This window comes from Hippopotamus amphibius, chromosome 4, assembly GCF_030028045.1.
Source record: "Hippopotamus amphibius kiboko isolate mHipAmp2 chromosome 4, mHipAmp2.hap2, whole genome shotgun sequence".
Taxonomy (NCBI): domain Eukaryota; kingdom Metazoa; phylum Chordata; class Mammalia; order Artiodactyla; family Hippopotamidae; genus Hippopotamus; species Hippopotamus amphibius.
Window position 1 is genome coordinate 42406872 of NC_080189.1, and position 18057 is coordinate 42424928.

Consider the following 18057-nt stretch of genomic DNA (forward strand, 5'->3'; position numbering starts at 1 on the left):
ACACATGGACACCAAGTGGGGAAAGCAGAGAGGGTTGGGGGGGAATGAATTGGGAGACTGGGATACCAAATTGTACACTCTAAATATATGCTGTTTATTGTCTGTTAACTGCATCTCAATAAAAGTTCTTAAAAAAATAAATATATATGCACCCAATAAAGGAGCACCTCAATACATAAGGCAAATGCTAACAACTATGAAAGAGGAAATCGACAGGAACACAATCACAATGGGGGACTTTAATACCCCAGTTACACCAAGGGACAGATCATCCAGACAGAAAATTAATAAGGAAACACAAGCTTTAAATGATGCAATAAATCAGCTGGATTTAATAGATATCTATAGGACCTTACACCCAAAAACAGCAGATTACACATTCTTCTCAAGTGCACATGGAACATTCTCCAGGATAGATCACACTTTGGTCATAAATCAAGCCTTGAAAAAAAAAAAAAAAAAAGAATGTACCCTTCCTGGGTGAGCCAAATCAGGGGGGGCCACTTTATTCCCTGGGAGCAAGGACTGACGGAGGAGCATACTGGCCAAAGACAATGAATTTTGCAGGGAAAAGGAAAAACCAGTTAAGCCTTTAACAGCTGAGTGAAGACTGTTTACCTAGATGAGCAACTCAAAGAGCCCAAGGGCAGAGATACCCCTCCCTACCTGTCAATCTCCCCGACTCCCCATAATTTTGCTGAGTAAATGCTAATGCCACAAGCCAGAGACAGATCTGGAAAACAAAAAGAAATCTTGCAGACTTTCAGAACTTAGATCTCAAAGTTCTGCTGAAAGGTGGGGCCTAACTTCACTCTCAAGGCATTTGAAATGAGTTAAACCCAACTAACTAAAGCCCTATCTCAGCTCAACTTTTGATTATACTGTCTGAGAGACAAGAGGGTATTATTACCACCTACTTCAGTCTCTATTGCTCTTTTATAAAATAACATCTAGCCTACAGTTTAAAAGTTTTACAAGACATGAAAAGCAGGAAAAGGTGACCTTTAATCAAAAGAAAACAACACAAATTCTGTCAGTAGCAGATCCACAGATGATTTAGATTTCAGAATTACAGACAAAGACATTTATAATTTATTCAAGAATTTAGAGGAAGAGATAGAAATGGGTGAGAGGAGGGAGAATTTCAACAGAGAAATGGAAGCCCTAACAAAGATCCAAATGGAAATTTTAGAATAAAAAAAAAGTTGAAATTGAATAATTCATTGGATGGGCTTTACAGGAAACTGGGGCACACTAGAAAAAAAGATAGATGAACGCATAGGCTGGTAACTATAAATGATCCAAAATGGAACACAAAGGAAAAAAGAATTAAATTAAAAAGAGTGTCATAGACCTGTAGGAACATAGTCAAGAGTCCAACATACACTTAGCTGGAGTCCTAGAAAGAAGAGAAAACAGGGCAGAAGAAATATTTGATGAGATAATTTCTGAGCATTTGCCAAAAGTATGAAATACATGAACTACAGCTCCATAAAGTTCATTGAAATCTAGTATGATAAAGAAATTACCCAATATGACAAAGAAAACCACACCTAGGCAAATTAGTGTTGATGGAAAAGAAGGAAAATTGTCACTCTTTGCAGATGACATGATATTATACATAGAAAACCCTAAAGATTCTACCAGAAAACTGCTAACATTAATCGATGAATTTAGTAAAGTAGCAGGATATAAAATTAATGCGCAGAAATCTCTTGCATTCCTATACACTAACAACGAAAGAGGAGAAAGAGAAATTAAGGAAACTCTCCCATTTACCACTGCAACAAAAAGAAAAAAATACCTAGGAATAAACCTGCCTAAGGAGACAAAAGACCTATATGCAGAAAACTATAAGACACTGACGAAAGAAATCAAAGATAATACAAACAGATGGAGGGACATACCATGTTCTCGGATTGGAAGAATCAATATTGTGAAAATGACAATACTACCCAAAGCAATTTACAGATTCAATGCAATCCCTATTAAATTACCAACGGCATTTTTCACAGAACTAGAACAAGAAATCTTACGATCTGTATGGAAACGCAAAAGACGCTGAATAGCCAAAGCAATCTTAAGAAGGAAAGATGCAGTTGGAGGAATTAGGCTTCCTGACTTCAAACTATACTATACGGCTACAGTGATCAAGACAGTATGGACTGACACAAAAATAGAAAGGTAGATCAATGGAACAGAATAGAGAACCCAAAGGTAAACCCAAGCACATATGGGCACTTTTTCTTTGACAAAGGAGGCAAGAATATACAATGGAAAAAAGCCTCTTCAATAAGTGGTGCTGGGAATATTGGACAGCTACATGTAAAAGAATGCAATTAGAACACTTCCTAACACTGTACACAAAAATAAACTCAAAATGGATTAAAGACCTAAATGGAAGGCCAGGCACTATAAAACTCCTAGAGGAAAATGTAGGCAGAACACTCTGTGACATCCATCAAAGCAAGATCCTTTTTGACCCACCTCCTAGAATAATGGAAATAAAATCAAGAATAAACAAATGGGACCTCATGAAACTTAAAAGGTTTTGCACAGTGAAAGAAACCATAAACAAGACAAAAAGACAACCCTCAGAATGGGAGAAAATACTCGTCAATGAAGCAACGGACAAAGGATTACCCTCCAAAATATACAAGCAGCTCATGCAGCTTAATACCGAAAAAGCAAATAACCCAATCCACAAATGGGCAGAAGAACTAAAGAGACATTTCTCCAAAGAAGACATACAGATGGTCAACAAACACATGAAAAGATGCTCAACATCACTAATCATCAGAGAAATGCAAGTCAAAGCCACAATGAGGTATCACCTCACACAGGTCAGAATAGCCATCATCAAAAAATCTAGAAACAATAAATATTAGAGAGGGTGTGGAGAAAAGGGAACTCTCCTGCACTGCTGGTGGGAATGTAAGTTGATATAGCCACTATGGAAATCAGTTTGGAGGTTCCTTAAAAAACTAAAAATGGATTGAACCTGGTGTACCCCCCCAAAAAAAAAAAAAAAAAAAAACTAAAAATGGAACTACCATACGACCCAGTAATCCCATTCCTGGGCATATACCCAGAGGAAAACATAATTTAAAAAGAAACATGTACCATAATGTTCATTGCAGCACTATTTACAATAGGCAGGACATGGAAGCAACCTAAAAGCCCATCAACAGATGAATGGATAAAGAAGATGTGGCACATATATACAATGGAATATTACTCAGCCATAAAAAAGAATGAAATTGAACTATATGTAATGAGGTGGATAGACCTAGAGACTGTCATACAAAGTGAAGTAAGCCAGAAAGAGAAAAACAAATATTGTATGCTAACTCATATATATGGAATCTAAAAAAACGGTACTGATGAACCCAAGACAGGGCAAGAATAAAGATGCAGATGTAGAGAATGAACTGGAGGACACGGGGCTGAGGGGCGGGGAGCGAAGGGGAAGCTGGGACGAAGTGAGAAAGTAGCATAGACATAGATACACTACCAAATGTAAAACAGATAGCTAGTGGGAAGTTGCTATATAACAAAGGGAGATCAAGTTGATGATGGGTGATGCTTTAAGAGTGCCAGGACAGGGAGGGAGGCGATATGGGGATATATGTATAAATACAGCTGATTCACTTTGGTGTACCTCAAAAACGGATACAAGAGTATAAAGCAATTATATTCTAAAAAAGAGCTTAAAAATAAATAAATAAATAAATGAATGAATGAAATAAAGGGGTGGGTGAAAGAAAAAACCTGCCAACCTAGCAGTCTATATCCAAGGAGAATATCCTTCAGAAATTAAGACAATGTAAAGAAAGATTTTTGGATAAGCAAAAATTAGAGAATTCATTTCTAACAGACCTATATTACAAGACATTAAAAAACAAACAAACAAACAAAAAAATCTTCTTCCTGAGAAGGCAATATTCCAGATGGAAGCCTGGCTCTACAAGATGGAATGAAGAACATAAGAACTGATAAATATAAATGACATCTTTAAAATATATTTTTTAATTTCTTTTAAAAATTGATTAAAAAATAACAGTGCATTGGGGTTTATAACAAGGGTAGTAGTAAAATATAATGGGGTAGAAATGGAATTATATTGTTGCAAGGGTCTAACTATTGTAAGGTACATGAAGTGGAATAACTGTATCTCAAGATAGACTATAGTAATAATAATAGCTAAGGATGCATATTGTAATCCTTAGCAATAACTGAGAAAGAATACAGGAAGGTATAGCTAAAAAGCCAATAGAAAAGATAAAAATGATTACCAAAATACTCAATTAGAAGTAGTCAAGAAAGGAAAAACAAATGGACAAAGAATGGATGAGACATAAAAAACAAAGAACAAAAAATTCACCAGGGTCTGTGAACTTTTTGTGTAATGGCCAGACAATAAATATTTTAGACTTTGCAGACCATATGGTCTCTGCCACAATTATTCAGTCTGCCACTGTAGCATGAAAGCAGCCACAGACAATACATAAACGGGCATGACTGTATCAAATACTTCAGTTACAAAAACAGGCTGCTGAACTTTAGTTAATAATAATATATCAATGTTGGTTCATTAATTGTGACAAAAGTAACTTAACAACAACAGCAAAAAAACAGGCCAAGAGCCAGATTTAGCCTGTAGACTATACGTATGCTTGCTCTGTGGTAGACTAAACCCAACCAGATTAGTATTGCATTAAATATAAATGTACTAAACACTCTAATGAAAAGACAAAAATTTGTTAAACTGAATAACAAAATATGACCATAAAATATGCTTATGAGACACAAATTTGACATAGACGGACACAGATAGCTTGAGAATGAAGAATGGAAAAAGAGCAAATTCCCTGGAGGGACGATGGGTTCGATCCCTGGTAGGGGAACTAAGATCCCACATGCTGCATGGCACAGCCAGGGGAAAAAAAAAAGAATGGATAAAGATATGCCATATAAACACTAATCATAAGAAAGCTGATATGACTCTATTAATAACAGACAAAATAGACCTTAAGATAAAGACAACTACCAGAGATAAAGTGTTAACAATTCATCAAGAAGATATAATAATCTTAAATACTTATGCACCTAATAGCACAGCTTTAAAATACATGAAGCAGAAATTGACAAAACAAAAACTAAGTGCCTAAAATTGAGACATGTTGTTCTTACTAGTTGGAAGTTTGAGGGATTGATATTTTCTTCCTAATAAAATTATGCTTTCTGTCTAGCATTAAAATAGTCACATTAGAAATATATTTAAGTAAATCATTCTTATCAGTATATTAATAGTGAAGAGACCTCATGTCAAAAGTATCTTTTAAATTATAAAAGCTGCTTAAGTATATGTGATAATGTAAAATGATTTTCAATGTGAATTAGAGATTACAAATATTAGGAAAATTCAATTGGAAAAGTTGTATCATTAGGGTAAAATGGTAACATCCATATATTTAAAGTCATATTGACTTCTGGGTCAAGATAGGAACGGGGATGCTTTATTCTGTCATTCCTGCTGCCCAGTGAAAAAGAATGACACCCTGGCTGGAATAATCTTAGTTCAGTCTAAATTTGAAAGTTTTTACTATAAGGTCAGTTTCCAAAAATTTAATCAACCAACCTAAGAAAGAGAAGTTAAAGAGGAGATTTTTGGCCAAAAAGTATAGATTTCAATAGACCAACTCCATAAAATAAACCTTCAACTTTCTGAATTTCAAATGCATGTATAATGTAGAGTCAAAACATCATATGCCTCATTATTGTACTTGTTATAAATTCCCTTGCCATTTTCTTTTCCACGCTGTCCGTGTTAAGTTCCTTAGCCTCTCAATGCTACTTAATAGAATTCTACCATTTAGCCCAGAGAATGCTCCTGGTAAGAAGAATCTCAGAAAGTTGAGGAGAAAATGTTCCCTATTACTCTACAGCCGTGAAAAGTAGACAATATTCTTGGTTAGAAGCTTGTCCTGAAGTGAACTGAGAATACTCATGGAACAGTCCATGTTACTACACCCTGTCAAGTTGGGAGACGTGAAAACGTATGATTCTATTCTGTTTTCTGTTTAACAAAATGATCTTTTAAAATTATCAACACCTCAAAGATTATTGTTAAGAGTTATAAAATGTACCCTATAATCAGGATGACTGTGTAATTTTTTATATGCCAGGATATTTCTGAGCGAGAATAATTATACCTGTTAATAATTATACCAGACTAACAGGCATAAACCAGGATAGCTTTGGACACATCAGAACACCTACTTACTCTTCCTACAACCTCAAAATTCTACACAGTTGTTTGCCCTAATACTATTTAAATTGACATTTCTATTTCCTAGAAGGTATAAATATCTATGAGATTTCTTAAAGTCAGAAGATGAGTTGTAGGATATGCTTCTCCCTTTATCCATATAAGTATAGTAAAAACTATGACTATTTTGGATTCTCTATTCAAAGAAAGGATTTGAGAGTGTGACTCATTGAGATTCATAATTTAAATTCCAGGATGGCAGACTTTACATCAGATATCTATCTATAACCTCAAATGAAAAAGCAAATTTAGTGGTATCCTAAATTTGTAAAGCAAACACTCTGGGTTAACCTCAAAAGAAATTGCATTCTGAAGGGGATCTCAGAGATAACCCCAGGACTTGTCTTCATTGGTCAAGATACCAGTAAAATAAGCAAATGCTCCCTTGCACTGATGGTCTCTGGCAGGATATGGGAGACTTGTTTACTCTCACAAATTTAATCAAATAGGATTACTATGTGAGTATGGAAGGTTTTCCATTTTTCCCACCAATTTAAAGAACATCTAAATTTAAGTATTTTAATATTCTCCTAAATCAACTACAAGATATTAGAACAAATATTTGCTCCCCCTGCCACTCAAAAAAGCACATTTGTGACAAATTTTACATCTAAATTGTATTGTATTTGATTCAGGAAGAGACTTTACAGTATTGGACACAATCAATTAAATTGCGTGATTTGATTTTACACTCAGATCAGGTGGTTGGATATTTAAAGTTATAATTTCAAAAAAGTTATTGAGAATGGACATATAATTTATTTTTAATTTGTGTGACATTTTAAACTAAAATGGCAGTGAAAAAAACTTTTAAAGAACAGTCTATATTTAACGTTATTGAAATTTCTTTCATTTTAGAGATCGATGAAATCTCTTACATATATAGAAATTGGCTATGTGACAACACTGAGTAAGGCATACAGTTCACAGAACCTTAGTTTTTATGTTTACCTAATTTGCAAATCTTGTTTTAAGAATTTAAAATAAAAAATAATATATACTATCCAGCATTTTGCAAATTAGCATTTCTATAAATCCACAAAATGCTTGCAATTGATCTTCACAAAGATATTAAAAATCCTAAAAAGACCTTCTAAAATATATGATTTTATTTAGTATAATTTTACCACTAAATGAATTTTAATTTTAAAATTAATGAACAGAGCATCATCTACATAGCAACATACCTATTAGCCAATTAAGACCATAAAAGTTTTCAACTTTTACTTAAAACATCACCAATAGTTCTTTCAATAGAGAGGAGATCAACAATATTGAATACATTTTAGTTTTAGACATAGTTATTAATTTGGCATTTTGGTACCCAGAAAAATCAATGCTGAAGTGACTATAGAATCTTAAAGAATTATAACATGAAAAAAAGAGCCCCAATACCAAACAGGCATGAAAAAAAACTAGGGAACTTTTAAAGAAAGCTTTAAAGAATTATGAGAGTAAAGAAAAAGATGCCCATCTACAAGGGTCTAAAGAAAGAATAATTTACATGATGTCCTTAATTATTCAAAATAACCAAGAAGACACAAGAGTGGTTAGTAAAACAAATACATAAGAACTGATTTTTAAGCTCATTAGTTTCAAGCAAAGAAAATATGGCAACCTTTTCCTGGAACATATAGCCCAGTAGCTCTCGCTCTTTTACATCATAATTTATCTAAAACAAACAAAATAAAAGACAAAGAGAAAAAAAGACCCAGAATCACTCAATTTGTTAAACTAGCTGAATTACTAAATTAAAAGTTACATGAACCGGGATATGTGTATAAAAACAGATGATTGAACCTGGTGTACCCCCCCAAAAAAATAATTAAAAAAATAAATAAATAAATAAAAAAAAGTTACATGAATTTTTTTAAACATCTCTATAGTCTGACTACAGAAATCTCATAATATTTTTAAACAGTCCATATTATACAGCAGGAACCAAACCTAGGACTAAACTTTGCCTCTACTGCTCTTACTACTTAAAATCGTCTTGTTAGCTATTAAATATTTAGTCCTTACAGTGTGGTGAAAAAGCACTCAATACAGTAGTGATATTACACAGATCTGAACTACGAAGTCTTAAACTCGGAGAGGAAAGTATGGGAAGAAAATCCCTTAGATTCATGAGTACCTTTCCAAGAAATTAGCCTATCTTTCCCTATCTTGTCAAAACTAAGTCCAAAAAATGTTAGTCATTTCAAAATATTGGTTTCAAACGGGCAAGAAACTATATTTAAAACTGTAAGCTTAACATCTATACGCAAGAAGCAATACTTCCTTAGTCAGAATTGACACAGAATAAACCAGTATATGCTGCTTTGAAGACTTAATTATTAAGATACAGGGGAGAAGTACTTCCAACATTGAAAAATATATCATGCAGATAAACCCATGTCTAATTAAAATGAACAATTCTAAAAACATACATATTCAAAGATTTCAAATACTTGAAAGTACTGGGTGGGGCATTTCCATTTAACTAATTTTTCTATAAATAAATAAATAAATTTGGATTACCTTGTCCAGAGCAAATTTTGTGTTTCCTACTGAAGATAATGACAGTGTGTAAGATCCAACAAGGGCGAAGTTGCTGGTACGCACAGCACTAAGACTGGCCATAACTAAAGAAAAAGGAAATGACGTTTAATTCAGAGTGCCTTTAGTAACTATAAATAACAATTACTCACTCCACCCTAATAGAATGAAATTAAACTGCCACAGGAAAAAACTGCTTTATTTTCTTCTATCTCTACATATGGGGGCTGAGTGGGGGGTGGAATAAGAAAACATCAGCATATTTCCTAATGAAAGAAAACTGTTAAGTATTTACATGTAACTTAAGTGAGGTATGGGCACTCCTTAACATTTGAGACAGATGTGTTTTTAAAGATATAGAACCTAAAAATGTGTACATAAAAAGCAATTTTCCTATAAAAGATATGAAAAACTTCATTGCTGTAGTCTAGGATGACATAATGAGTAGCAGGACTTTATCTTCTTATTCTCTTGTGCCAAGAAACAGAGATCAAAAGTCCAAAGGTGAGTGAAACCAGCTCAATCCTAATCCCCTTTGGAAAATTTAGGCCTAATGCCACTCTGGAAGTCTTCCCTGGCTTAATGGCACTCAAGTTCCCAGTGAACTAGAAAGATCCTTTTCTGACATGATACAATGCCAATCATGATCAGTACAGTTAAAAGAGGTAAACTCCTCAGTATGGACAGTATAAAACAAATCTACAGAACAAGAGAAGCTAGGCTGAAGAGTAATGCTACCTGCTACAGTTGTCAAGTGACTAGGTATGCTATACATACTGCCTGCTAGAGCCTGAGCAATGTGATGTTTGATGGCCTGTGGTGGTTTCAGACAGCAGGGTATTCTTGCCAGTAATCTTATATGTTACTAAAAACCATACAGAAAATACTACTCAAAGGAGACTAAGATAAACACTCATAAAGTGTTTATGAGATGGCTATACATATTAAGTATGCAACTACTTAGTTCTTTTCCTTATTCTAACATTTCAAATAGTTCAAGATCCACTCACCTGAAGAATGAAGGGTGCTTTTCTTAAAAAAAAGAAAAAAAAAGGTGTGGAGAAGAACATAAGTTATTTTCTTTATTTGATAACAAAGATTTAAATATTAAGTACAAAACTCTTTAACACTGTAAGGCCTACATTTCAGAAAATATTATTTTTTCCTTTTAGGATATTTTAAAGATTTCCAAAGTGCTAGGGTTTAGAAATGGTTAACCAATTTATAATCATATGTGTAAGATGAAGATTTCTCAAGCAACTTCAACTTTTTAGAAACTCTACTTACTGTGGTTACAGATGTGAGAAGTCGCTTAGGAGTAATAGCCTAGAAGAAAAGATAACTTAGTATATTTCCTATTAAACATTATGATTCAGAGCTTAAAACTAACCAAACTTGAGATTCTCCCACAGAGAAAATAATTCTTAAATATCAACACATTATACTTGAGTCCTTTATTAAGGCTTTAACCATGCTGTTATTCCTTTTCCATTAAAGCTAAATAAAATTCTTTTAAATGATGATTTAGAAAAAACAAAAGAGCAAAGGCTAGGAAGGAGAAAAACAAAGCCATTTCTAGTCCTCATACGGCGACCACATCATTCTTAAGTCTGATTTAGAGGAGTTAGTAAGACAAGAATTCAGAGGAAAAGCTTGAGAAAAGTTTAAATTAGTTGTCAAGCAGATACAGAGAAAATAGAATTATCTAGCCTGAGTGTGTCGGTAGCTTATACTTAGGGTCATAGTCACTCACTGTAAGTTTATTCTCAGTTTTCAAACCTATTAAATGCAGTAACTAGAAATTTGAGGCATAAAAACAACCCAAAGGCTTGATAATTATTATATTAAAAAGCATACACAATTTTAAACTAACATTATATCTCCTATTTCTGATTATATTTTTACTAGGTTTCTTTCATTCTCACCTTTGACTTATATGCTTTTTTCTTCTTATCAGGGCCTGAAGGATCTTTCTTTTGTATCTACACACAAATCCAAAGCATAGTTAACTTAAAATTGGGTATCTTTAAGAAAAATACATTGTTAGTCACTTTAAAAAGCTTTAACTGCTTACCAAGCTGTAAACTTCAATATTTATTTCAAAGTCATTGGACACGTCTTGCCTGGAAAAATAAAAATACCAAATTATGCCATTAAAAATGATTCCACAGGGGGGAGTCGAGGGAGGGAGGGAATATGGGGATATGTGTATAAATACAGATGATGGACCTTGGTGTACCTCAAAAACTGGTACAAGAGTGTAAAGCAATTATATTCCAATAAGAAAAAAAAAAAGATGCCACAAATACTGTTACAAGATTGAAAGTAAATAAAGGAATTCACTGTGTTTTAAAACTAAAAAAAATAGTTATAAACTACTCAAGAATATAAAAATTGGTAAAAACAGTATTTTTTCCTATAATACAGGTCATTCTCTTCAGTTTTTTGCTTTTGTTTTTTTCCTTCAGTTTTTAAAACTCAAGATCCTAAATAAAATAAAAGTAATTTTTTTTCCAAACTAGATTTTGCCTCTAGTTTCAAAATAAATCTGTGACACTAATACAAATGTCTTTCACTGAGACTGAATTTTAAGTACATTAAGAGATTTAAAGCATATATTAAAAAATTGTGATTCAGATTTTGTGTGTGTGTATAGTAAATATATATGTTAAAACATTTCAAAACATGAAATACCTATAGTCACATAGGAGAAACATGCTACTCAATGGAAGAAAAGATCAGAAACATAAAAGAGTTAAATCCACAAATTGAAAAATGGGTTATTTGTCCATACAAAAACCATGAGCATACATTTCAAAGATTTATAAATTCTACCTGTATGCTTAGACTGTATTAACACTATTAAAAAAGGAAAATATGTTTGAACCATCAAAAGGTTGATTTACTCACAGAGTAAATGTGGTAGTGAACGTTAGAGCATCGCCATTAAGAGAATTTGAAGTACTTGCTAATGGTGTGGCTACCATATTTTCAGCTCCTGCTTTTAGTATAATTAAGAAATAGTAATTTGCTGCATCTGTAAGAAATAATCACATTACCTAATAAGCACAAGCAAAATCAGATTTAGCTAATCAGCATTCTGGAAGACCAAACGAATAAAGTAATACTGCAACTGATTTATATAAAATTTGTTTAAAATTTTCTAAAGTCAACTTTCTAGACAGGAAAAGACAAGACACAGGCAGACAGACATATTCCTGGAATAGCATCATCAAGGTCTCTTCCTATTTTGTGAATTGAAATAACTTCACTACACATTCCTCAATTTCTGCTGACTTCAAATTTTACCTATTGACCTGAAATTCTTTAGCTAATAGTATATATCTCAAAAAGGTAAATCTGGTTTATTATTTCAAAACTGAGATTAAAATACTATATTCCTGTGAAAGTTACCATCCTGCCCTGTTTTTCAGATACTAGTGCCATAACCTCCTTTACCCACTTTGTTTAAATATGATTTTAAGTAGAATACATTGCTTAGAAAAGTTTATTTATTCAATCTAGAGGGATAAAGGGAATAAAATTTCAAAATAAGTATCTACACTATGGTGCTCTTCACTCCCACAACCAGTAATTCAGGATTCATAGAACAAATTTCCATAATGGAATGAATTTTAAATAGAATAAAGTAAGTTCTTGTAGATGCCTAATACTTGCCACAATAAAATTAATGAAAGTTTAATGGTCTGTTGTGTCAGAATAACTCATCTTAATAATTTATTCTATGTTCAATATTATGTTTAATAAGCCTTATTTTCAGTTAGAGCCATGTCTGTTATTGTACGGATCAGTAAGACAATACATGAAATTTTCCCTTGGTTTTTTTACACACACATCTACATAAAAGGAACTAAAAGCCCGAGATACAAGCCTTGCATCTTTATGCAGGCTCTACTTGTTCCCATTTGCACAATTCCAATCTAGGTGAGGTTCATAATTTAACATATGATCTAGAAGTAAATAAAAATCACCATACCTGGTTTCTGAACTGTGCTGCAGACAAAATCTGCTTTTAGAGGCAAGCGTATTTCTGACAAAGTAATTGATCCTTTGGAAGGCACAAACTCACTTTGGGATATGGGACCAGCCTTATTCTTCCTCTGAGGCCCTTCATTCTTCAATTTATTCAACTCATCAATCAAAAGTATTCTCTTCTCAGCTATGTAGAAATATGCAAGTTAATATTTCAAATATTAAAACTGCAATTGTTTCTAAATGAAACCAATTCAAGAAAATGCACTCGTGGCAATTGTACACAACACCAAAGACAAAATCAGTAACTCCTCCTTCTTATAAATAGATGGTAGATAGTTAGGTAAAACCTTGATAGCTCAACTGTTCACAAAATCCTTATCATTTAACACTTCAACTTTTGGTCAGTTTTCTTGTATGGTTAACCTCTCCATCCTAACATGCCCTGTCATCCATCACCACACATACACACACAACAAAATTCACATACTTGTCTTTAGCAATACATATATAGACAGGTACAGAGATAGAGTGTGTGTGTGTGCGCACATGCATAAATATATTCATGTAATCACTCTTAGCATACGCTTTACATTTCTTCAAATGCATTCCAGGTTCTTTCACCCTTTCATGAAAACTATACTTTATTTTACATGCAGTGTTTTCACAAACCTTATGAGAAACAAACAAAAAACAGATCAGCTGAAACAGATTATCCAAAAAACCTTTCTCGAAAATTAGAAATTTCTCAATATACTAGACAAAATGAGTTTTTCCTGGTTTGAAACTGTGTTGAATTGTTTCAGGTGTATCACACGTACTTGCAATTAGAAGAAGTCTTTCTGCTTCAGCTTCTTCCAGTGACCCTTTTCCATGCTCTTCATCAACACAACAGTTAAGAGCCTGGCTAGCCTGATAGATCACTGTCTGCTGCAAATTTATTTCATTATTGAGTTCCTAGTGAAACCAATAAGAGGAGAAAAAACTCAAATTTTAATCACCATTTTCACTTCATTTAAACTTTAATTATAATTTATCCAACTGGGTAATTTCCAAAATCTCCAGAGAGGAAAGGCAAAACGTTACAGTTTCACTGTTCAAGTTTCCAGACTATGTACCAAAAACATTTAACATGCTATAATAATCAAAATATAAACATTCTTTCAACTCATTAAAATTATAATTGGGGCTATATCCAACAAAATAGAGATTTAGAAATTACCTGATCCATTTTATTTCAATTACATGTATAAGTTTTTAAATGCTTTCCTTAGCATAAAAGAACTTCCAAGAGCAAAATTCATTTCACATTACACCATCATCTAATTTATAATTATACTTTAAGGATATCTATGACAAATATTCTTTTTTTAAAATTTATTTTATTGATGTATATTGCTTTACAATGTTGCATTAATTTCTACTGTATAGCAAAGTTCAGTAAACATATACATTCTTTTTCATATTCATTTCCATTATGGTTTATCACAGGATACTGAATATAGTTCCTTGTGCTATACAGTAGGACCTTGTTGTTTATCCATTCTATATATTATAGTTTGCATCTGCTAATCCCAAACTCCCAATCCATCCCTCCTCCATCCCCCTCCCCTTTGGCATCCACAAGTCTGCTCTCTACGTCAGTGAGTCTGTTTCTGCTTCATAGATAGGCTCATTTGTGTATATAACTAACATTCTTAAAAATAAATATTTCAGCAATATCAAACACATTTCCAACTTTTCCAATAAAGAGGCTTTTCACAAACTGAATTCAGGAGTGAGCTCCTGAGCTCCTAAATGCCAGACACTGTCCTAGTCACTCAGGATACAGAGATGAATAAGGCTGGGCCCTTGTCCTCAAGGAGCTCACCATCTCATGCTATCAACATTCCAAATCCCCTTTCCACAGTACATACCTGCATTTTCTGTTTGATGTTAATTTGACAAGGAAAGCCATTCTTTTTTTCATCCAATTTTGAAGTAACATCTTCCTTCCGAACGATCACCTGCTTTATTGAAGGACGGTCTGTTTCTTTGACTCTTTGAGATCTATATGCATCAATGCTTCAGGAAATAAGTTATACTCTATTAGAAGTCCAGCAACACACTAAGCACTATCCTTTATTGAGCATATCAGCAGAATTTAATATTGATATTGCAACATATCAGTAGAACACTTAACTAGAATGGAAAATGCCACTGGGTGAAAGAGAGGCGGACCAAAGCTATTTCAAAGTTTTATAAAGATTAATATTAATAACACTATAATTATAAATAGCAAAACCTGTTATGTCAATCTAAAGCATGACCCTTAGTGAGTGAATGTCTTCCAAGATGTTCTCACCTATAAGGAAGATCATGATCTTCAGAACCAATGCTATCACCAGACTCAGCTCGAGGAACACGGGTTCTTTGGAATTTTCCTGGCTTTGGACTTTCATCACTTATGCTGGTGTCTTTCAATTCCCATCTCGGCGAAGAAACTAAATTCTGCAGGAAGGCACATCCAGATATTAGATTTTATGGATGACATTGATTCTAAATGAGAAATCTGAGGAATTGAATGACTTTTCTATTACTAAAAAATAAATATCCAATAAGTCGACCAATTCATCATAAAAACAAGGCAAACTAAAGTAAGTTCCTAAAATGTGTAAGAATAAAAGTTCAAAGACAGCTGAAGCCTACACTTATAACTCTCTTTAAAGAATATTTCTAATTGAATCAATTTAGAAAAAAACTGCAGTTACTCAATTTAAGGTGATAGCTAATAACAGTAGAGTTAGCTCTCAATAAATGTTAGTTATCTGTCTGGTACTAAATACTAATATGCTAATGATTTAATATGCACTTCAACCTCATGATATAGGTACTGTTTTTAACCTAATTTAACATTTAACTGTGGCAAAGGTGTTAAATAACCTGACCAATAAACATCAGTAAATAGCAGAGCCAAGATTTGAGCCCAAACGTCTAACCTCTTAAGCCATGTTACAGTTTGGATTTCACCTAATGCCAACAGGAAACCACTGAAGAGTTTTAAGCTCTCTTTTAAGAGAATTAACATCAGGTTTGCAAAATACCCCTGGCTATAGCATGCCAAATTCCTATGCACCAACTAAAACAAAAGGAGATCCCAATTCTACTTAGTTTCTTTATATCCTGGCCTGTTTACATTTAGTCCTTTCTTACCTCTGGACTTACCACACCAACTGTCTGTGCTAATGGAGCAAGTAAAGACATTGAGGAGATATTCAGGGCATCTTCCTGTTCTTCGTTGCTTTCTGCATCTGCTTGATCCATCTCCTCTTGGCTCTTTTCCACATCTAGCTCACCTTCCTCTAGGACATCACTGAAGATGTCATTAATTACTTTTGAACTATTGATATCATCATCATCAACCACGCTCATCTCAATTTCACGTACTGCTTCTGAAAAATATTTCAGTAGGTGAATATTGTGATTCAGACCTTTAAGAATTAAAGGGATAACAGAGAAAACCTAACATTCATTCATATGCTTACTCAATAAACAGGAAAAAAGCTCAAAGAAACAAAATGAAATAGAGTACTATTAAGTATCAATAACGTTTTCTAAGTAATGAAGGTGGAAACTATCAAAAGCTGATTCAATGCTTTGGGTTTAAGGAAGAATATTAAGAACTCAAACTGCAAGATAATAGCCAAAAGCTTCAGATTTACAAAAAATATTCTTTCAAATAATTTTTTTTCTACTGTTGGGAACTGCCCTTTCACACTGCAGTCAATAATAGGAAAATATTAACACCACTTAGGGCAAGGTTCACAAATAATCTTCAAGGGCCACTGATTCCTCTAATCATACATGCAGAGTGTAGAAGGGTAGCACATTTCCTATCCCTGTGAAAGTGAGTGATAGCCTTAACCAGACTTTCACAGGGCCTTGGGACCTAAAGATAACAGTACTGTATTTTATGAAAGCTAGAGTATTTCCTACCTGAAAAAAAAAAAAAAAAAAGAGTATTATAAAATCAAAAGACATTTTGAAATATAGAACACTGCATATTTAAATATGAGAATATTAATTCTCCTAGTTTGTCCACAGTTAACAAGAAACAAAGAATGAAAACAATGAAAACCAACCAGTCTGCTGTTCAACCTTGGGGTCTGATGTTACTTTTAAGGACTTTTCCTCTTCTAAAAACAATGTTATTTTCAAAGGGCTAGACTTCGTCATTTCACATTCAGTAAAACCTAAAAAATTTTTAGGAAAAACCATATGAATATACATAAAAACTTAAAATTTTTCAGTTAAGGAATTTTATGTGTCTTTTTTCTGATTATAAAATTACACATTTCAAATCAAGAAATGTTAAAGTAGAGAATCCTCCAAAGCACCTGTCTTCTCTTAACTTTCTGATCTCTTTTTCCCCACCAGGAGAAAAGGGACACCAATATTACCAGGTTATTGTTGATTGTTCCAGTTTTCCCCCTGTGTATACATATGTATTTATCCTTTCGTTTCATCAGAAAGTGATCATACTATACATGTTATTCTGCATTTTGTTTTTCACTTTTTAAAAAAAGTGTCAATAAAAACACTTAACTAGCAATAGAAAAATACTACTTCAACATAATAAAAACCACATATGAGAAGCCCACAGCTAACATTATATTTAATAATAAAAGACTGAAAGCTTTTCCTCTAAGATCAGGAACAAGACAAGCTAGAGATAAGCCCACTATCACTACTTCTATCCAACATAGCTTTTTAAAAGTCCTAGGCAGAGCAACAGGCAAGAAAAAGAATTGAAAGAATCCAAATTTTAAAAGAAGTAAAATTATCTTTGTTCACAGATAACATGATCTTATATATGGACAACTATAAAGATTCCACACACACACACACACACACACAAAGACCTGTTAGACTTAATAAATTCAGCAAAGATGCAGAATACAAAATCAACACACAAAAACCAGCTGCATTTCTATATACTAACAATGAACAATCTGAAAAGGAAATTAAGAAACTTGTACACTGAAAAGCACAAAACATTGATGAAAGACATTAAAGAAAACACGAATAGATGGAAAGACATCCCATGTTCACGGATTGGAAGACATAATATTGTTAAGATGTCAATACTACCCAAGGAAATTTACAGATTCAATGCAATTCTTATCAAAATCCCAACAGCACTTTTCGGAGAAATA

General features: G+C 33.2%; 1 protein-coding gene across 4 annotated transcripts in view; it reads right to left on the minus strand.

The window, feature by feature from the left end:
- The window catches only part of ANLN (anillin, actin binding protein), a 60136-nt gene that overhangs the window by 18706 nt on the left and 23373 nt on the right, over window positions 1–18057 (minus strand). For 2 of the 4 annotated variants that reach the window (XM_057733127.1, XM_057733128.1), the window contains 13 exons: window positions 16984–17094; window positions 16055–16293; window positions 15207–15352; window positions 14779–14926; window positions 13684–13819; window positions 12867–13049; window positions 11780–11906; window positions 10944–10992; window positions 10795–10851; window positions 10157–10195; window positions 9880–9901; window positions 8852–8955; window positions 7950–8003 (listed from right to left, as the gene is read on the minus strand). In XM_057733127.1, coding sequence (XP_057589110.1) covers window positions 7950–8003; window positions 8852–8955; window positions 9880–9901; window positions 10157–10195; window positions 10795–10851; window positions 10944–10992; window positions 11780–11906; window positions 12867–13049; window positions 13684–13819; window positions 14779–14926; window positions 15207–15352; window positions 16055–16293; window positions 16984–17094 — 1415 coding nt within the window. The remainder of the gene's footprint in view (window positions 1–7949; window positions 8004–8851; window positions 8956–9879; window positions 9902–10156; window positions 10196–10794; window positions 10852–10943; window positions 10993–11779; window positions 11907–12866; window positions 13050–13683; window positions 13820–14778; window positions 14927–15206; window positions 15353–16054; window positions 16294–16983; window positions 17095–18057) is intronic. The other 2 variants (XM_057733129.1, XM_057733130.1) reach the window with 2 other exon arrangements.